Here is a 22,231-nt window from a genome sequence, read left to right on the forward strand (position 1 = left end):
TGAGTATCTGGATGTGTGTAGATCTAAGATAGTATTTTTATACTTACGTATTGTAAAATATGAGTACCTTTACTACATAACAAAACATGTGAATACATGCAGTACGTTGAAAGCGCATGCTTTTCCTACCTATTTTAAAAATACACTTGCTTATATTTTACCTGCAAAAATAAAGTAGACCTTACTCCCATAAAATCTAATTTATCTGTGTAAGTCTGCGTATTTTAAAACATGCGCGTGTAATTAAAATTAACCAGTTCACCCGTTGCTCTGCCAGTTAACCAGACCTTCTCCAGGGCATTGAGTCCCTCCTTGTTCTTTAGCCTGAACTCCCCCCCTTTCCCCCAGTTCACCCACCCACCTCCCACCCAGCCAGTACTACACAATAAACACATCTGATATCAATTACGTCAGATAATTAGCAGGTATAAAATTACGCAAGTGAGTTCTCTGGGTGTGGAAGGCTGGATCACTTTAAATTTCTGCACCTCTGGGATGTGCTCTTTGGTATATCACTGCTCCACTCCAGAGCTGGAAGATAATTATTTGCTCAAGGAAGGTTAGGTAAACACTAACCACCCAGCAAGAAAAATAAGATCCACCCAAGCAGTTCAAGATAGTGAAGCAGACAGAAGGCCTAGAATGCCAGTCTTGTAGTGAATGTTAACGTTCTCTCATGGCATTCATTCCCAGGTGAAGATTTATCTGTGCATTGTAATGACTACAGTCTATCAATATGTCGGCGTTACAGTCTCATCAGGATTATAGTAGTAAAAAAAAAAAAATCACTCAGATAGTATATTGGTATGTGTTACTATAATTGTCATATAGTACTGTGGTTACTATAATCTTGAGGAAAACAGAATGCATGAGAAATGTTGATTAACTGCCACATCGGATATGCCAGTGTCTGATTTGTCATGATTCGTTCAAGGAAGGGGAGAAGATAGCAATGATGTGAAGGTCTCTGGAGTATCTTAGGTACCCGTCCATTTCCAAAATAGAAAATGCATTGGCAGATGTGGTAGGAAAGTCTTATCCAGTAGTGGAGTTAGCACTGTTAGAGGCAGAGTACTAATTCTTATACAGTATGTGCCTATGTTGAGTTTCTGCCTCCCTCTAGTGTTATGAGCATGCATTTCACTTGCTGTCCTCCACAGCAGCACAGGGAAGTTGTGAGAGGCTTCCTGGGCTAGTGAAATTAAACTGTTCCGGAATCACACGTAAAATGAGTTAGTGGTGTCAACTTCGCACACATTTATCACACATCCAGGTCCGATTCACAGTCTGCGCTCACGAGAGCCCCAGCGCACAGTATTGCATGTCAGAACGAAGGTAGTGGTGACTTAGTGTTGACTGAGTTTTGTGGGGAAATTGGGGTGGTGAAGCTGACGCTGGTGGGTCCTGTTGTGAGCACTTCACGTCAGGGTGTTTTTTTTAATGTGAGGTAGATTGACATGCTCTCCGAAGATATCTAGTACTAAAATATTCTGCTGCACACACTCAAGCTACAAAACATATGTTCTCCTCACAGCTTTTAGAGGGCCTTATTCTAAAAAAAAAAAAAAAAAGGCCTGGAGAAATGGAATGTCAGTGGGAGAAATCCCCTCCGAGCTGTAGCTTATAAACAAAAAAACTAGCTAATGCATAAGCACCTCATGCCATTTGTAGGGAAGGTTCTTTGTGGGTCTTGTAAAGCAGTAATTCACTTTCTTGTTTATTGACTGTAACCAAGTCACCTCCCTGTGTAAATATTTTGTTTTAATTAAGAGACATACTTGATCATGCCTCTTAGACCTGAATTTACATGTTAGCATTTCTGTAGAAAGTCCATGGAAGCCTTCTAGAGCAGAACATGATGAGAACCTCAACTATTGGAACTTACAGTTTTGTAGAGGTGGCTTTCCGAACACCCAAGAGAGAAAAATATTTTAGTGTTAATATCACTCGTAGCTTTGGTTGCACAACAAAACATAACAGCAAAAAAAAAAAGTATTTAAGGGTGAGGGAAAATCTCTGGCTTCATTCCACTGTCTTATTTACCTCTGTTTGTTATGATTGGATTTTATGGTGTGTTGCATTTTTAAAGTGGTGCTCCCTTCCTGTTTGTTTTTCCTCAGCAGGTGGTTTTTAATATTCTTTTTATTGCATTCACACTATGCTTACAGTAAGCAGGAATCCATGGGTTTTAGAACAAGATCAAATCAGATTTTCTCTTGTGTTTGTTAAGCAAAAATGACAGCATACTGTGAAAGTGGTCAGTGAGGATTCCTTTGTGGGCATGCTGACTTTAAAGAAATTCATTCCCCCTACCTTCGCTGGGTCAGAATAGAGAAGACTGAGTCATCTCTCTGATGTTCTTATTGAAATTGAAGCATAATTAGAATTTTCTGGAATTATAAATATTTTTTTTTGTATCGGTTTATTATTGACTGGTCAAGCAGAATCTCAACATACTGTGCAATTATAGAAATACTGCTGTAACCAGCTCCAGGGTAAGTTGCAAGGCAGCCAGAGTTGGCTATCTGGTAGCATCCAAGGAAGGGGAGAAAAAGCCAGATTTGTTCAGCCTGCAAAAGAGAAGATTGAGGGGTAACTTGATAATAGAATTCAAGTATATAAAACGTGTGGGGATGGGAAGGAGATAAAGAGGATAGTGAACAATTGTTCTCCATTTCCACTGGGGCTCAGGTAAGAATAGATTTAAATTTTGTAACTGGGGAAATTGAGGCAAGGGTGGTTAAGCAGCAGAAAAAATGACCTATAGAGGTGATGGAATCTCCATCACTGGAGGTTTTTAAGAGCAGATGAGAGAGTCCTAGGAGCAGTGGGGTGGATCCATACATAAAGGCAAAGGAGAAATAGATGAATTCTTAAGGTCTATTCCATCCCATCCCCATCTTTCTCTGATTCTGTATTTATTTTTTCATGCGCATTAATTCACAGTTCTAAATGTATCTTAATCCTTATGACAATAAAACGGTAGATAGCCAAACAAGTCACTTATCCTGCTGTCTAGCTAGTCGGTTAAGATGTGAGCGGGCAGTGGGTGGATCGGGGCAGCACTGCTTAGCCGGATAAGAAGCAATATTCAGCCTTAGCCGGACAACTCAACAGCAGGATCTGAACTTAGATGTCTAAGTAGCGCCAAATATGGGATATTGAGCAGCATGGCTGTACTGCTGAATATCCTATCTAAGTTATTCGGATATGTCTATCCAGCTGACTTAGATATATGGCTAGGCTCTGAATTTTGACCCGATTTTGACCACATTGGTTTTGTACGCAACTGACCTTACTACAATAGTTCCACAGAATATGGATGTTAACACTCATATTAGATTCTAAAATGTTCCATCTCCTTTTATTACTTATTTATTTATTTTAAATCTTTTCTGTACCGTCACAATGGTTTTCATTAAGGCACATAAAAGTAATGATGATAAAATCTGTCAGTTTACACAGGTGCCACAAGGTTCGGTAACATAGTTTGTAATCAGTATCAATTGTTAAATGTGATAAATCATGTCCAGGTCTCTCTCTCTTTAGAGTACAAAACTAGCTTTATAATTGTAACTTATCCTTTAATGATGAGCTATCTATTAAAAACTACACACTTAGGGGCGGATTTTAAATGCCCTGCACGCGTAAATCTGGCTGGATTTACGCGCGCAGGGCCCTTGCGCGCCGGCGTGCCTATTTTGCATAGGCCGCCGGCGCACGCAGAACACCGGGATGCGCGTAAGTCCCGGGTCTTTGTAAAAGGGGCGGGGAGGGGGCGTGCCGGGGGAGTTCCCGAAATGACGTGGCGTTTAGGGGGCGGGCCCGGGGGCATGGCGCCGGCCCGGGGGCGTGGTCGAGGCCTCCGGATCAGCCCCCAGGTCGGGTGACGGCGCGCCAGCAGCCCGCTGGTGCGCGCAGATTTACGTCTGCTTTTAGCAGGCGTAAATCTGCCAACAAAGGTAAGGGGGGGGGGGGTTTAGATAGGGCCGGGGGGGGGGGGGGGGTTAGGTAGGGGAAAGGAGGGGAAGGTGGGGGGAGGGCGAAGGAAAGTTCCCTCCGAGGCCGCTCCGAAATCGGAGCGGCCTCAGAGGGAACAGGCAGCACGCGCTGGGCTCGGCGCACGCAGGTTGCACAAATGTGCACCCCCTTGCGCGCGCCGACCCCGGATTTTATAAGATACGCGCGGCTACACCCGTATCTTATAAAATCCAGTGTACATTTGTTCGCGCCTGGTGCGTGAACAAAAGTACGCGATCGCGCAATTTTTTAAAATCTACCCCTTAGTGATTACTGTAGTGTACTTTTGGGATAAGCAGCTTGGAATCTGTCTAGCCCTTGAGATCCTGCCAGGTACTTGTCACCTGGATTAGCCATTGTTGAGAACAGGATACTGGGCTTGATGGATCCTTTGTCTGACCCAGTATGGCAAGTCTTAATTACTTATGATATCTCACTTACTCTACATAACAAAATTCAGTCTTACGGTATCAACAGGTAGAGACAAAGGAGCTTAATGAGCCATCCATATCACCATTAAGGTCAATGTTCAGGAAAGCGGGCAAGTTATCTAAAACATTTTGCTGGATAAATTGTCATGGATATTCAACAGGACATATTTTACCCGAATGACTTTAACCTTTATCGGCTATATTTAACATATAGTGGGTTAAGTTTAAAACAAACAAAAAGAAAGAGCCCAAAACAAAACTCATTTTTGGGGCTAGTAGTTCCAATTCCACACACACACCTACACACAATTATTAAAAATCATATTGGGGCGTAGTGCCAAACTCCCCCCCCCCCCCCCCTCACCAACAAAAAGAATTAAAAGAAGTTGTAGGCCATAACAACTCAAGGTCCCCCACTCATATGAAAAGTCTCAGGCCTGCTTCAGGCTCCCTTCTATCCCCTAAGGTATCCCCCCACCCTTCTTCCTCACCTGGAACCCCTAAAACCCCCAAGGCCGCCAGGAGCGTGATAGATCCTTACCACTCCTGGCGGTGTGCAGTGTTGCTCTGACAGCTGCGCTGGTAGTATCCATTACCAGCATTGCAGTCAGTAGGACTCTGATAGCAAAGTTGGTAGCATAAGCTACTAACGTTGCTGTCAGAGCAACACTGGTCACTGCCATTGAGAATACTCTGCATTCCCAGCAGCTTCAGGGATTGTGGAGAGTTCTCGTTGGGATGGGGAGGGTAGGATAGGGGTGGATCCAGATCTTGCCTGAGATTTTTCTTATGGGGGAGGGGGGTCCTTGGGCTTCTATGGCCCCCCTGCCCTCTTTTAGTTCTTTTGGGGGGTGGGTGATCTGCTCTATGACCCAGTATCATTTTTGGGCAAGGAATTGGACCCCCTGGCCCTAAAGACTTTTTAAAAAACCTTAATCCACTATATGTTGAATATGGTCAATTAAGGTTAAAATTTTCCAGGTACATCTACCTGGATAACTTAGGACTGCTCTGTTCCACAACCAGGCTTATCTGGATAACTTATCCTGCCCTGGAATGCTCCTGATTTATCTGGATAAATTTTATCCAGGTAATGACAGACTTCGTAAAAAGTATCCAGTTAGAAGGGTGGGAAATTTAAACTTGGGTTTGTCTGGGTGGCTCAAATTTACCCAAATAAACCCCTTTGAATATGGACCCCCATTATGTATAAGCAGTTAGGCAATACTGCAACTCTCAGAAGGTCCTTTAAGAAATAGGCACAGGTTTGGGACTTGTATGTTATTGCTCTCATAAAGGAACTGACTGATTATACTTTTGAGATAACCTCTTCCTAGGAGCATCTTCCCATGACCCTCCATTTCAAGGGATTCAGCAAACAGATGTTTTTGGGAATTGTCTAACTTCAGTTAAACATGACTTAACAATGTTTATAAAGTAAATCTTGCTGTTCTTAGTTATGATGAGTTTATTCTTGCTGGCTGTAATATAAACACAGACATTGCCAGCTATAAAGTGTTGGCTTGCATAGTGCTTTCGTTTTACAAGCTTTTGACATTTTTCTCTGCTCTCATAAAAAAAAAACAAAAAAAACAGAAGAAAATTGTTTTGGTCCTGATATGGAAATCTGATTGAATAACTAGTGAAGAATACTGTATTTTGCACAATAGAACTTACAGGTCTTATAAACTACAACATATACCAGTACAGTAGAGGCCTGTTACATATTAAAATATTCAACTTGAAAAGAAGCAGGGGGTGTGCTAGTCAGCTTCTGTGGTAAAAGACACTTGGTTCTGAACACTTGAATCCTATCTAACTAGACCGGGCTCCCTAAGCTCGCTCATTCCTTGAGGGTTATAACTCATTTGGGTTTTTTTTGGATTGCCAAAGTGCATATGCATGATATCTATTTGTATACACTACCTCCATTGTGTGCAGATAGATCTTAGGCATAGTCACAGAAATCCCCAAAAAGCCGAGTGGGTTGCATCCCTCGCAGACTGAGTTTGGGTGATCCCTGAACTAGACCATGAAACAATTTATAGATAAGATCACATCCACCTTTCTACATATGTACATCCATACCTACACACACACTATACATTTTCCACACCCATTCGTCTGAAAGCAGACAAAGGTTCAGACTGATTATTATGAAGACGTTGAGGTTCCACTCTTAAGAATGGATCGTTTAATTTTTCAAAGGAGCTAGTAAATTTGTATCCAAACCCCACTGGACAATATATGTTGAAACATCACAGCAACGTTATGGATATGGTATATCTGTTTGTTGGAATAGTGCTAATGCAGTAATCCACTCACATTTTTAACGCAAAGATTAAAAATGTTTTGTTTTTTTTTAACTAATGCTATGCTAATGCAGCAAGAGTTGGGGACCAAAAAAAAGTGCATTGATTGCAAAATGCGTGTTCAGGGCAGGTGGTAGGGAGGAATCACAAGCGAAAAGAAAAGTTTTCCTGTTGGCCAGAGAGCTGGATCAATCTGTATTTCACCAGCTAAGTGGCGCAGCTAACGACTATCAGATAGCCAGATAAGAATGGACTTATCCAACCCTCTGGTGAAGAGGGAAAACTTCTTTTGTTTTTGCCTGCCCCTGGTTTTTTTTTGTGCTGGTGCAGCAACACTGAAAACTTTTACTTCACCTCTGACCAGGAATAAAGGTTCCAGCATTAACAGAAACTAGGTTAAGGCGGGCTGGCAAACCTCTCTGCATTGGGGAGAACTGCTTAATGCCCTCATTTGCATGGCTTTTCCATACTCACGGTTTTCAACGCACGTTTTCTGCTTGCAGGACTCCTTACTGTATCAGCAGTAAGTTTTTAGTGCAGAAAATGTGCGTTGAAATGCTGGCAGAGCTGTGTGCTTACCCGAACGCACCTTTCTGCATTATCTTGCCAGTTAGCAGTTACTTATTTAAGTTTAAATCAAGGGCAAAAACTATAAATCCCCAGACACATGGGAATACTTTGTTTTGCATTTATCAACAGCAGAAGAACAAGACTTGTAAATAACTCCTGTCACTTCAGCACAGAATGAAAAGCTTTTGAGAACAATTCTCGATGGTCCTATGCATTTGTCTCAGAAATTAATGTTCCGATTATTTTTGTTAGCCTACTTTCCAACGAAAAAAATGCTTTTGAGATTACCTTGCCTGTGTAGGTGGCTGTGCCTCTAATAACTTTTCTTTTTGTTGTCCTGTTCACACCAAATTTGCAGAACATGTCACAAGCTCCCAGAGGATTCTGACAGGAGTATGTATACATTTTTTTTTTTCACATGTACGAGTGGCTTGCAGTTACAGATCCTATCAAATACATTTTCAAAGGCCCACATGTGCAAATACCGGCAGTTATGCGCGTGGCTGGGCGCTGCGCACATTTTCTAAAGGGCCCGGCCACACATGTAACCACGGATACGCGCAGAAGTGCCGGACCTGTCAGAAGGTTCAGGCCATGGGGCGAACTAGGACAGCGCCATTCGACGCTGTCCCAGGGAACCACGTGCCAGCAGCTGGCCCTCGCGCGCAAATTACTACTGCTCCTCTGGGGTCACTTAGGTTAGGTTTAGGGTGTGGGGAAGAGGGAGGAAGGTTAGCTAGTGGGGTAGGGAAGTTCCTTCCCAGTCCGATCCTTAATTGGAGCGGTCTGTGAGGGAACTGGGGGAGGCCCAATTAAGTCGCCACACGTATGTAGCAAAAATTCCCCCCCCCCCCCGCACGCGCATGTTATAAAATCAGCACGTCCGTGTGCGCGCAACAGGAACCGCACGCATATGGACAGCCGTGCGATGCTTTTAAAATTGACCCCTGTGGTTCCGATTCAGCTGGAGGGCCCAAAGGAGCAGAGGGAAAATGTCAAGTCAAAAAAGAGAAGTGAACGTTTTCCCTGAGATTTCCCAGTCCATCTCCGGTGGGAACATTAACATTTTCCCACAAAATGGTAGCTTCCTCCACATCATTATTTATTAAATTTCATATACTGTGTAATCCTATGAGAAACCAAGCAGTTTACATTATAATATAATAAAACCTCCGGCATTGTACAGTAGCAAGGGATTCTGCCACCATCCACTTTCAGCCTATTGTCTTACTTGCAGTTTTGCACAATCACTTGACCTAAATGCTTTAGCTGGATCCGATTGGGTCAAGTTTCTAGCTTGCCAGCTGCCAGGTGTTCCTGGCAAATTAGACTGTTCCAAGACAAATCATATTGCCTCCATCCTTTGCCTCATCCCTCAGACATAATTATAAAATACTGAAGGTTTTATAACATTTGCAAACAAGTGAACACCTTGTTTAAATAAACCCAGTTCGCTTCCTCACAGGCCAATGCAGATCATAATCAAATTATTATATGTGAAAATATTAAATTACTTTAATAAAAAGTTTTGGATAAGTAATACATTTGACTAAAGAGCTTTCTTTCCATACCTGTACAGTTCAGACTGCATAGATATATGCACATTTTGGCTTAATTTAAAAATGTTCTGTGTCTCAATTTTTCCCTACCCCAGCCAATTAAATTTATGCATTTATTACATGCACATGAATGCCAAAGAATTATCTTAGATTTCGTTTATATGGTATCAGAGAACAGCTGTTAAATAGCTAAACTGTTTGCTGTTGTCCTCATGTGATATCCATTCAAAAACTAATTGCTCTCAATTTAGTAGTGGTAAACCAAGATACATTTCCTATTCTTCTTCTGAAATAAATTGCCATCAAAATTCAATCCACATCTTAAGTTTATTCTGGACGTATGCCATTCCAGAATTGTGGATACCTTTTTTTGGTGCCTCAAGGTTTGCATGTAACAGGAATGCATTAGATTTAGAGTACAGATAGAATTGAAGTTGTATGTTTTTCATAACACAGTGGAATTGATGCCATCTAAAGTGCCAAGAGCAGTGTAACTCTAGCATGAAAAGATTGTAAGCCCTGTGGGGATAGGGAAATACCTATAGTACCTGAATGTAATCTGCTTTGATGTACACTGTGAAGTGCCAAAAAGTGTAACTTAAGTAAAATAATTGAATAGTGCCATGATTCTATACCTCTTGTGGGATGAATTTTTCAGTTGAAGTGTAATCTGTAAAGCAATAGCTTTCAATCCACTCCACACTTCTGCCCAAGGGTCTGGCTTTGGGAGATCTTCCATGACTGTACACAAGATTTATGTGCATGTATTGGATCCAGCAGCCAGGCTACTTTATATGCTTTCTTTACCTTGAAAACCCAAAGCTCTTAGGATTGTCTTGAGGACCAGATTAAAAACTACTGCTGTGGGGCCTTACTTGCTGCTTTGAGAAATTAATATTTTATTTATTTTTTAAATTTCTATTCAACCTTTCAGACTCTTCAAAGAGGTTGAATCTAGTAAAGTTGGACCTTAAATCAGAGATTGTTTAGGACAGAATTACCTCATCTTAAAGATCTTAAAGCGCAGTGGGCTTTGTTTACTGACCTTTTTGTCTTAAAATGAGAAGTCTTCTTTAGGGAGGGATTGTTTTTCCAAAATATATATATATTTTTTTTTTAAAGGAAGTGTGACAGGGACCCCAGTCCCACCACTAATATGACCTGAGTGAATTCACAGTTTAGCTATAGAGAATTGGTTAGAGTAGTGGGAGGTACCATTCAAATGCAGCTCCTTCTCTCGTGGAGACTGGAATGGCCATCTCCCCAAAGTCTATTTAGGAGCTCTCCAAATTGAGCTTGAGAGGCAGTCGCTTCAGGTTTTCAAAGAGTGCAGAGATGTATAGAAGTTTATTTTGTTGTTTTTCTAGGCCCAGAAGTAAAAGCAGGCTAGCTCAGCCTATGGGTCCTGACCAGGGTCAGGAGGGATTTATTTCCCAGTCCACACCCTGGCTGGTTAAGATTCCCTCTGGGTCTTAAGGGATTTTTGAGATGTCTATTAGGAGCCTCACTGGACACCTGGACATTTCCTGCCCACAGGGATTGGGGAACTCTTGTGTGTAGACATCCCAAGGTGATGACCTGCTATGAGGAGGGGGCTGCGCTGTTTTGATTCTGTTCCTTTTTGGGGAACAGATCCTGGAGGAAGTTTGGCTGCCACTTCTTTCCTGTCTTGAAGCATGAGAACTTCTTGTTTCCAAAAGGATCATCACCACCAAGGATCCTGTGTGAAAGTACTAAAGAAATTGTGTTAATTAAAAGAAGATCCAGAAGATCTCCTAAGTGTGAGTAAAGGAAAATATCATTTGAGACACTCATCCAGTGATCACCAGCTTGGGGAGAGAACAAGAGGATTTAAGTGCCATAGACTTTTTGTCAAGGTTATCAGTTTTGGAAAGAGTTTTGCCCAGCTTAAAAGACCCTGTCATCTGGGAGCTCCACTTAATTCGAGAGAATGAGAGTTTTCCCAGGTTCCTGATTCAAGTGAGTCCTGCACAGCTAGAGGAAAAGGGATTGTGTTGCTGCAGTTTTGTGCCATGCACAATAGTCAAACCTTTTCCATTGGAAAGACATCAATAGTACTAGGGATCATGAAATGAAACCCCAGGAAGGACGACTCAGAACAAGTATCAAGAAATATTTCTTCACGGAGAGGATGGTGAATGCCTGGAATGCCCTTCCGGAGGAGGTGGTGAAGATAAAAACAGTAAAGGAATTCAAAGGGGCATGGGATACACACCGTGGATCCCTAAAGGCTTGAGGATGGAAATAAAGAAAAGAGTGCGTGGGGGTAACTTGCTGGTGTGGCAGTTGCTACACTTGACAAATAAGCCTTGAGACTTTTAATGCAACTCCATCATTGCTCTCTGCTTCAACGGCAGTGAGAAAAGGGGAATTGGATTCAAACAGCAACCAATGAAGGCCCCGACTTTTACGGTCTGGGAAACTGATAAGCATGGGGGGTAACCTGCACAGTGCAGCAGATACTGGCATACGCTTGCTGGGCAGACTGGGAGGATCATTTGGTTCTTTTTCTGCCATCATTTCTATGTTTCATTTCTATCTTAGTTACGTCTTTAACTAATTATGTTAATCATATGCCTTTGATCTCTTCTCTCCCACACTGTAAACCCCCTGTTCATTGTAACTTTATCTTCCTAGTTAATTGGTTACCCCGAGTTTCAATGTAAACCGGTACGATAAGACGCTAGTCTTGAGTATCGGTATATCAAAAGTATTTACATAAATAAATAAATAAATATCAGTGTTAACAGTAAAGACTTTTGTTTTGGATACTACCAAAGTGACTCCAGAGTATTTAGTTTGCACCCACATAAAGGACAGACATCCTGCCCAGGAAACGTGTAAAGAAACCACCCTGTCACATCGGGATCTGAAAGGACTCTTTTCTTCTCCCAGTCCAACAAATCCACACCTGGGGAAGTGAGAGAGACAGCATAGCTAGCCAGGGAGAGTTTGTGTACCCACCCGTGCCAGAGAGGCACACCAGCATGAGGTTACAGAAGCATAAGTGACATATTGGTGCCACTGCCGCCGCCTCCTACTAGGGGCATATCTGGGTATATACCATTTTCATCATGCTTTTGTGGACCAGGCTGATTTGTAGCGGATGCAACGATAAAGCAGACATTTCATGAAATGGACAATTTAATTGTTCACTTAAAACTATTTGTAATGCTTTCTAATCTGAAGTTAGAAGTTTTGTAAGAGTTGGAACCATCTTCATAGTCATGTGAAGCTGAAATGTAGTCATTTTACAGCTCCATATTCAAAGGGGAAAGGAGCTTATTTTTACTTGGCAGGAGATAGGCAATTTACTTAAGTGCTACTTCTTGACTTTGATTTTCCAATGGAGAAATGCATCGTTGAGGAAAACCTAGACACTACTGCCAGTTGGTGATAGTGTTCCTTGTTTAGTATTAGTGAAGTAGGAAGTACTTAAATCTTCCTAAACTACAGCTTAATCTGGATAACTGGCCAAAAAAGAGAGTGACATGGAGAATCATGCAAGTAACAAGATTTATGTTTTTCGCTTTGACCTGTTGAATTAAGGAAGAAAGAATGGGAAAAAAGAAAAATCTTATAAAATCCAGTGGAGACCGTCATATCTAGTGACAAAGCAGTGTTTTGCCTCATAGTTCTTGAGGCTGTGTCACAGAGTAGGTGATTTATCTTATGCTATCATTTGAGCCTAGCAATGTGGTAAATAAGACATGGTGTTTGACATCTTTTTGTGCTAGCTGATTGCCCAGTTGGGTTGGCATCTTTCAGAGATATGCACACTTTTTCTATCTGGCATTTACTCCTCTATAAGGCATCTACTGATTGTCCAAACCATTCTCCTTTGTCTTGTGCAATATATCTTTGACATTCATGGGCAGGTGCTTATCATAGTGGGCAGATATCATTGACCTGATAAAGAGCATCTCTCTCTTTCCCTCCCTTTATTAAGAAAAAGGAGAAGAAATGTGTATATTTTTGGTGAAAAGCAAATTGAAAAAGCAGTGCACTGGAATGCTAAACATTCTAAATTGCACACTGGTTCCACAAAACACACAGTCCATAGCGCACCAGTTTTCCTGGTCAATAAAGCAGCTTACATTAATCAACGCGCGTATTATGAAGGTAATTTTTATACTGTCATAAAGTCTGCCAAAGCTTTTTGCCCACAGATTTTACACTGATTTAGAAAATTTTATTTTCAAAACAAATACACATGTACTTTTGCTATGAAAAATACCCTGGGAAAAGGAGCCATGCACTTTTATGCTTGCTAATTGGGGGGGGGGGGGGGTGTTTAGTTTTCTCAGAGAGGTTTATATGCACGCACTTTTTTTTTTTAAATTGAAAAGTGTGGGCCTGATTTTAGAAAACATTTACATGCATAAAACTGGGTTTTATTTGAGTAAATGAGGTTTACTCGAGTAAGTGGGCTTTTGAAAATTGCTGCAATAGTAATTACAGTTACACGCATAACTCCTTTTGAAAATTACCCCCATAGATGTAAATGGTAAGTTTGCCCAACCCTCTGCCATGCTCTCCCCCCCCCCCAGGTCCCGAATGCCTCTTTTATATGTTGCAAAAAATATGTTTATACAGAGTGAACATACATATTCACCCCACACCCCCAAAACACACACACACACACATTGAGCAGACAGTTTCACAGGAAGCCATTTAGTTTTTTAGTAAATGTATGCGGGTGAAGCAAGGAGGGGGTTTGGATAGGTTCATGGAGGAGAAGTCCATTACCTGCTATTAATCAAGTTGTCTTAGAGAATAGCCACTGCTATTACTGGCATCAGTGGCATGGAATCTGCTTGGTGTTTGGGTGCTTGTGGCCTGGATTGGCCACTGTTGGAAACAGGATGCTGGGCTTGATGGGACCCTTGGTCTGACCCAGTATGGCATGTTCTTATGTTCTTACAATCTACACTGAGAATTCATACTCCTGCACATCTCACTATCATTAGGGAACGCTCCTTTTCCATCTTTGGTCCTTCTCAGTGGGACACTCTACCTAGCAATTTCCAATTAACTAAAGATACAAAGTTGTTTAAACGATTCCTAAAAACCTACCTCTTCAACAGGCACTTCCTGACATTCTGGCTCCCTGATATAATACTATCATTATATGCACCTCTATACTGAAGTATTTGTAATCTCATAGGATGTCCACTTAGCATCTATTTTTAGAAATTTAATGGGTCCTGTTTGTGTTTTTTTGTTTCATATTGTGTATGTTCTTTTGTACCCAGCTCCGAACTGTTAGGAGGGGTGGGTAATAAAGTTAAATAAATTAATGCCTTTACAAATTACTCTCCCTGTGGTGCTGGAGAAATCCTATTGAGAAAGTTCTTAAAAGTATTGAGGTTCATATTCAGTCACTGTCTGGATAGCAGCGATAGTCAGATAAACTTATTCGGCTAACTTAGGAATATTCAATAGTGCATTCACACTATTCAATAGCGCATTCACACTATTGAATATTGCCGGCTATCTTAAAGGTAGCCGGCTAACTTTATCCAGCTTAGGGCAGCTCATTAGCTCAAACAGACTTAGCTGGATAACTCTGAATATCGGACTTAGCCAGATAATTAGCAGCTAAGTTAACTCCTCCTTGAAATGCCTCTGGAATGCCCCAAGTTATCCAGCTGAACTTTAGACAGATAAGATAGCTGGCTAAGTTCCCAAATATCCATTTTGTTTTCCATCTAAATGCTTCTGAATATGGACCTCATAGTGTTTACATTTTCTATGGATCACCCAACTGGTTGTGTATACACAACACGCTTGTCTTCAGCCTGCACAAACCCAGCTGGTTTTCACACTCAAGGTACCCATGCACATTGTATGACAGAAAGTATGCGTGTACGCTTACATGATGTTAAACAGAGTAAAGTGCATACATTCACAGCATCCCCGCTATGCATGCACATTATCGAAATGCCTGCAAAATACCCTGTCCCCACACCCCTCCCCCCAGAACACCCCTCCCCCCAGAACACCCCTTTTCTACACAGCCAAAAGTATGCAGGTACTTTCCATTGGCTAAAATATATACACTTAATGGCTAATTTAGGTAGGTTAACACTTTTTCTACTCCCATAAAAGTCACTTGAGCCTCTGAAAATGTAACTCCTTGTGTACTAATCCAGTAAAAATAAATAAGTCTGACACTTTTAAAATTTGGTTCGTTAACCAGATACTTTTATTTTGACTGGCTTGCTTGTAGTGTGCACATGTCACCGCTGTTTGGTTCCTGGATTTTGTTATTGTCTTGTTTCTGTGAATTATTGCAGCCGCTTTTTGGCTTCCAATAAACAGCTGTCACTTGCGATTTTCTTGCTGGTTTCTCTTTCTGGAAATATGGGGCGAAGCAGGGAATTAGGAAACAGGACACTAATTGTTAAACCATTAGTATCCAGCATTAAATGGCAAAAGGATATGGTAATTTGACTATTAATTTTGACAAACAAGCACTTTTTCCTTTTTCAGGACCCTAGAAGCAAGCACAAGTTTAAAATCCACACATATGGAAGCCCAACGTTTTGTGATCACTGTGGATCATTGCTTTATGGACTTATTCACCAAGGGATGAAATGTGAAAGTAAGCATTTTTTTTTTGTCTGATCAGTGCCTGGGTTATCAGTCGAGATATTGTTTTCAGAGTGGGTTGGGGTGGATTATGCAGCGTTTAATGATTTGATAGTCGCTAACAATAGAATGTGCATGTAGTTGTTCTTTCTGCCATTCACTAGCTGTTAAGTTTCAGAAGGTATTTGATGATTTCATGGTAAATGTGCTCAGGAAGCCCACCACATTTGAGAGCATTGGAAATCCAAAGCCTTCCTTGTATCCTTACAAACAGGTACAACATAAGCAGTAGCTGCTCTGCCACTTCACAGCCTTAGCCTTGCTCTGGAGGCTGTTCAACTTCTTTGCCAAACCACCAACAAAGGTGTAACAAACGTGACACAAGTTTTACTTGAAGTTCAGGAAAGTTGAAAAGGCTTGGCTATTTTACCAGGCATTTAACTATTAATGTTTGTTTGCATTTTTCTGCATCACTTGACCATGTGTTATGGTTAGGCTTGGGAGGTTTATCCTAGGAATTTGATTTATCTTGGTGAGAATTATTATATGGTTTTCATTCCTGTTCCCTGTTGTATTGTGCAGAGTATTATTGTTTTATTTACATAGGGCCGGTTTTTAATGCGCACAACCCGGAGCACACAAATGTACGCCCGATTTTATAACATGCGCGCGCAGCTGCACGCATGTTATAAAATCCGGAGTCGGCACGCACAAGGGGGTGCACAATAGTGCACCTTGTGCGTGCCGAGCCCTTGGGGAGCCCTGCTGGCTTTCCCCATTCCCTCCCTCGGAGGGAACTTTGCTTCCGCCCCCCCCCCCCCCCACCTTCCCCTCCCTTCCCCTACCTAACCCCCCCCAGCCCTAACTAAACACCCCCACCATACCTTTATTTTATAAGTTGCGCCTGCCGACCAACGGCCAGCCCGTGATCCCAAGCATGGTGGCTCCAGCCCCGCCCAGCCCATGCCCTGTTCCTTTTTTCAAGCCCCGGGGCTTTATGCGCACTGCCGGGCCTTTTGAAAATAGGCCCGGCGCGCGTAACCCCCCTTACGCGTGTAAATCCTCCCGGATTTACGTGCGTAGGGCTTTGAAAATCTGCCCCATAATGTATTTTTGCCTTGTTTTGCTGGATAATTATGTATGTTTTTTAATTATGTTAACTACTTGGTTTATGTGTATATACTAGTGGTATATGAAATCTATTAAACATAAACATAGTATATTGGACCCCATGCCTGAAGCCATCAACTATTAAGCATAGGGCAGAATATAAATGTTTAATAATTTTACATAGTCTACCAAAGAGCAGTCACCAAATAAGGAAATTTTATTCTTTATGCCATGACATGACAGCATTTGATGGCGCCAAACAGACCCAGCTCTCTAGTTCAGTAGTTTTATCACTTAGCATTCGTGGAAGTTCCCACGCGTGTACTGCCTTGTTAGACCCTCAATCTTTTTTTGTCTGAGCTTCTGCATGGATGTTTTACTCTCTTTTTTTTTTTTTTTTTTTGTCTTTTTTTCAAACATCTGAAGATTTTGCTTCAGCTGCTTTTTCAATTTTCCTCACTGCTTCAGCAGACCCTCAACGGGATATTTCAGCTACACAAAAAAATAAAGGAAAATGCTATTTTCTAAGAAGGCCCAGTAGCTTCAAGGACTGTTTGTGGCCACAAGATATCCATCATCAGCTGCCACGGTATTTGTTACAGATGCCTAAAACCCCAATCACAATTCAACTAACTATTACTGCTGTCTGATTGCACAGTTGGGTTGACATCTTTGAGAGAGATACACATTTTTTCTGTCTGGATTTACTCCTCTATGTGGCCTCTGTTGATTCTTACAACCATTATCCTCTTATCCTCTGGCATTTATGAGGGGGAAGTGCTTATAATAATGGCAGAAATAATTGACCTCATTGTAGTCAGATGTTGCTGAGATCCCACAGGAACAGGCCTGGAAAATGGAGGAACTTCAAAGGTCAGTGAGTCGGGACTCTTTGGGCTCCCTCCATGCAGAGTCAAGCAGGAGTTCCTCTAGCAAAGATCCTATAACTGTGGTTCTGGGCTCTGAATCTGTTGTAGTTTAGAGTTTGAGTAGGATGCGGAAGCACTGAGCACAGGAGCCAGTGAGCTGCTTGGTGCACCCACGGGCTGCTTCCCCTTCATCACGGACTTGTCAGCACAGAAGCAGCACCATTCATTGGGGCCACTGGTACAGACCGCATTGAAGCATGCATCATCAATGCACCCAGCCCTTGGCACCATCCATGCACTCAATGCAGGAACAGGTGTTAGGGAAACCTGGACGAACTTAAGAACTTCCATAGTGGATCAGACCAAGGGTCCATCACACCCAGTATCCAGCAGTGGCCAATCCAGATCACAAGTACTTGGCAGAATCCCAAATAATAGATAGATTTCATGTTGCTTATGCCCAAGAATAAGCAATGGCTTTCGTTAGGTGTACTTTATTAATAATGATTTATGGATTTTTCCTCCAGGAATTGTCCAAACCTTTTTTAAACCTAGCTATGTTAACTTCCTTTACCATATCTTCTGGCAATGAATTCCAGAGGTTTATTTTGCTTTGAGTGAAAAAGAATTTTCTCTAGTTTGTTTTAAATGGATTCTTAGTAACTTCATGGAGTGTCCCCCAGTCTTTATTTTTTTTTTTAAAGAGTAAACAATTGATTCATATTTATATGTTCCACTCCGCTCATTATTATATAGATCTCTATTATATCTACGTTCAGCATAATCTTCTCCGAGCTGAAGAGCCTTAGCCTCGTTAGCCTTTCCTCAGAGGGAACTTGTTTTATTCCCTTTATCATTTGGGTCACCTGTCTCTGAACCTTTTCTAGTTCCACGATATCCTTTTTGAAATTTGGTGACCAGAATTACACATAATACTCTAGCTGCTGTCCCACAATGGAATGATACCAGAGGTATTATGTTGTTCTCCATTTTATTCCTAATAATTCTTAAAATTCAATATGCCTTCTCCCTGGGGCCTCTTCCACCTTTCTGGGCCCTGCCTCTTATGCTAGCCTGCAGGGATCCTCCCTGGGCCCAGAATCTCTTGCTGGTTTGGATCTTAAGAAGGACAGGGCCAGATAGCCGTGGCTAGTCCTTTAAGGCAGAGCTTCTCAACCTTTTTTTTATATGAAGGCACACTTTCAAGTTTGCTTGATCCTCGTGGCGAACCAAACCAAATTTTACAATGTGTCACATATTCATATCCACTGGTCACTTCTTTCTTCTCCAACATCACTCTTTTTCTCCCTAAACCTAACCCCCATTAGGATCCAATCTCAATCTCCTTCTCCCCAGTGCCAAGTGTTCCCTTTAAAGATTGGTTTGCTGTGTGCAAACATTTGCCCATGTGAGCAAAAATATTTGGATACATTACCCTGTGAGCACTACTTTCTTTGATGCAAAAAGCCTATCACTTTTATGCTCACAGCAACCTTATCGTAAAGGGAACATTCACTAAGTCCATCCCTTGCTTAAAGTCGCCTAATATCTACTGGCAGCTGTAAAAATAGAATGTATACAAAAAAATATTTTCAGCAATAACATTCAAAACTGCTTTCTGCATGTAGATGAAATTAAAGAGCAAACATTTATTAAAAGCTAGCCATTGGACCTTCTCTGGGGCTTTCTTTAACAAGAGCCTTGTGAGAAGTTCTGCCTTTGAGTAATTGTGTATAATCATCCTGTAATACCCAGTAAGGCCCAGGTAAGCTCTCACTCTTGCTTTTGTTTGTGGGACTGGCACCCAGGTAATCGCCTCAGTCTTCCTGGTCTGCAGGTTGACTTTCCCCTTCCCAAGAGTGTACCTCAGGTATTGGATTTCTTGTCCTCCCAGCAAGCACTTTTTAGGATTGGCAGTCAAGCCTGCCTTTCTCAGAATTGTTAGGACAGCCTGGAGTTGGCTTAGATGTGTCCTCCAATCCAGACTGTAAACCACGATATCATCCAAGTAGGCAGTTGCATAATCTTGATGCGGGTGCAGCAGGTGGTCAGCCAGCGCTGAAACATTGCAGGGGCACAATGGATTCCAAAGGGAGGTCAGTGAATTGGAAGAGCCCACCTTACATAGAGAACACAGTCTTCTCCTTCACCGTTAATGTTGGAGGCACCTGCCAATACCCTATGCTCAATCAGTTCATCCACTTGAGGTGTTGAGTTTTGTTTTTTTAAAGTCAATGCAAAACCTGATGCTCCTATCTGACTTTGGCACCAGCATTATGGGTGAGGACCAGCCACTGTTGGATTCCTCCAGAACTCTGAAACAGAACATATGCTTCACTTTGATCCTAATGACATGGTGTCTGGCCTCGTGAATCCAATAGGGTCATTGCCACATGACAACTCCAGGAGGTGTAATGATATCATGCTGCACAAAGTGGGTTTGACCCGGTAGATTCGAGATGATAACTTTGTTTCACTTCTCTAGCTGATTATAAGTCTGCTGTCTGTATGGTGGAGAGTTGCTCTCCGGAGGGAATCTGGGTTCAATCCACTCAGGTCTGACCTCTGGACTAAATTCTTCCTCTTGCACCACTCCGCACATTGGTGCCTCCCATTTCTTTAGGAGATTTACATGGTCTGAGTTTTATTCCATTTATCCAACTGGGCTATTTTAAAATTCACGGGCCCAGTTTTCTCTAAAACTTCATAAGGGTCTTGCCAGCGTGCTAACAACTTGCTTTCTGAAGATTGGAGAAGGACAAGAACTCTGTCCCCTGGTTGGGATGCTCTTTGAACTGTGGGACAATTGTAATCTCAGGCTTGGGTTCTCAGAGCCTTTTCTAGGCATAGACAGGCAGCTCCCCAACCTTCTTCAATCATTCTTGCACCCTGATAGTGTAGTCAACTAGGGTTCTACCCTGGTTTTGACTCTTCTTCCTAAGTCTCGCGAGCTGTGTCCAAGATTCCCCTCGGTCTCTTCCCAATCAGTAACTCAAAAGGTGAAAACCCCATCGGGCTCTGGGGTACTTTGCGGACTGCAAATGGCACATAGAGTAGCAAGAAATCCTAATTCTTGCTGTCTTCAGCCACAGATTTTTTCAATATTTGTTTGAGTGTCTTATTAAAGCACTCAACAAGGCCATCTGTCTGCGGATGATATACCAAGGTATGCAGAGTTTTTACCTTGCGCAAGGTACAGAGCTGTTTGATTACCTTGGAAACAAATAGTTAACATTTTCTTGGACAGCCCAAATCAGGGAAAAAATCTCCATGCAGGCAGACTGGCGAAATAGCTGGACCTGTCAGTGTATGCCAAGCCAAAAGAACTGCGCTAATATTCTCTTTCTGGTTGTTTTGCTCACCTGGGTAGCCCCCAGAAAGGTAGCTATATGATAATTGCAGGATTTGCTGGCAGTAGGGTTTGGGAACTAGGAGGAGTTCTATCACTTCCCCCTCCAGATCTCCTTTTGTTACCTGGTAAAATAGGTCTCTTTTCATTATAAAATAAGGGAGAAAAGGATCCTTATCTACTGCTCCAGGAACTAGCTTCCCATCCACCCTCTTGATATACTCCTGTGCAGACGTAAGTCTCATCCTCCCTTTGGGCCTGTCTGAAATTCCCTGAGTTATGCCCATTTTGCCACTCAAAGGGATTAGGTATGCTATTCTGAGTAGGTGGCAGCACTGATGCTGACTCCTCCCTAGTGGCCCTGAAATTAGTATAACTGTATTTTTCCTGTTGCTGTTGTCTCCGGGATTTAGGGATCTTAGAGACTTTACCTTACAGGTCAGGATCTTCTAAAGGGAAGAGTTCTAGAAATGCCAGTTCTTCGTTGCTGTGTGTGAGTGAATCAGATGTGAGTTGGTTCCACAGGATTTTGAAGTTTGGACTTCTGTCCTACTACTTCTGTCTTGTCTTGGCCAACCAGGATTTTCATTTGTACATGGCTTGTTGGATATTTTCGCCATTCCTCGTGGATGCATGCCAGGGTTACGATTCTTTCGACCTCAATCTGGACCCACTTCACTAACTCTTTCAATAGCGTTTTTACACTCTGAGTCCACAAATTCCTGGGTTGGAACACCATCTATCTCAACAGCATTCACAAGAGTAGAGACTCCCTGGCTGGAGACATCCAAGAAATAACAAGTGTGTGGGGCCATGGCATTAATGTTCATTGGCTTGTCTTCTCTGCGGGCGCAGTTTCATGCAAAATGGCCCTTCCTCCACAGCTGAAACATGACAATCTCGTTGGAGTTTGCAGTTGAAGCCAAAAGTCCAGCCTCTTGCCCTTAGGGCTCCAGTGTCCTCTCCCGGTTTCAGATGGTCTCCCCTGAGGCCATGGCAATTCAGGCATGGACTGGGCTTGGTAATAGGCCTCCACCACTTCCAATGATAATTCTAACGTAAAGTTCAGGTTTCAGCAAACCTACTTCTGCGTCAGGTGATCTAGGCCATCTAGGAATTGTTCCAGCAAAACTATTTTGGCTATCTCCAACCTGGTCTTCTCTTCTGGGTGCAACCACTTTCAACTTGCATCCTCAAGTCTGTGGAAAAGATTCTGCGGGTTTTCCTCTGGTTGAAGGACTCCTCGCCGAAATCACTGTCGATAGGCTTCTGGTGTGGGTCCCACCCTCTTTAGGATAGCTTTTTTGAATTCGGTGTATGTAGCTCTTCCAGGTTGGTGGTTTGAAAGGCAGCTTGGCTACTCCCTAGTTCATCTATTTTCTGGCCATCCTGCCAA

General features: G+C 42.2%; 1 protein-coding gene across 2 annotated transcripts in view; it reads left to right on the plus strand.

The window, feature by feature from the left end:
- The window catches only part of PRKCA (protein kinase C alpha), an 866,216-nt gene that overhangs the window by 515,499 nt on the left and 328,486 nt on the right, over positions 1-22,231 (plus strand). For both annotated transcript variants that reach the window (XM_029599335.1, XM_029599336.1), the window contains exon 4: positions 15,409-15,520. In XM_029599335.1, the coding sequence (XP_029455195.1) occupies positions 15,409-15,520 (112 nt within the window). The remainder of the gene's footprint in view (positions 1-15,408; positions 15,521-22,231) is intronic.

This window comes from Rhinatrema bivittatum, chromosome 4, assembly GCF_901001135.1.
Source record: "Rhinatrema bivittatum chromosome 4, aRhiBiv1.1, whole genome shotgun sequence".
In the NCBI taxonomy this organism is placed as follows: domain Eukaryota; kingdom Metazoa; phylum Chordata; class Amphibia; order Gymnophiona; family Rhinatrematidae; genus Rhinatrema; species Rhinatrema bivittatum.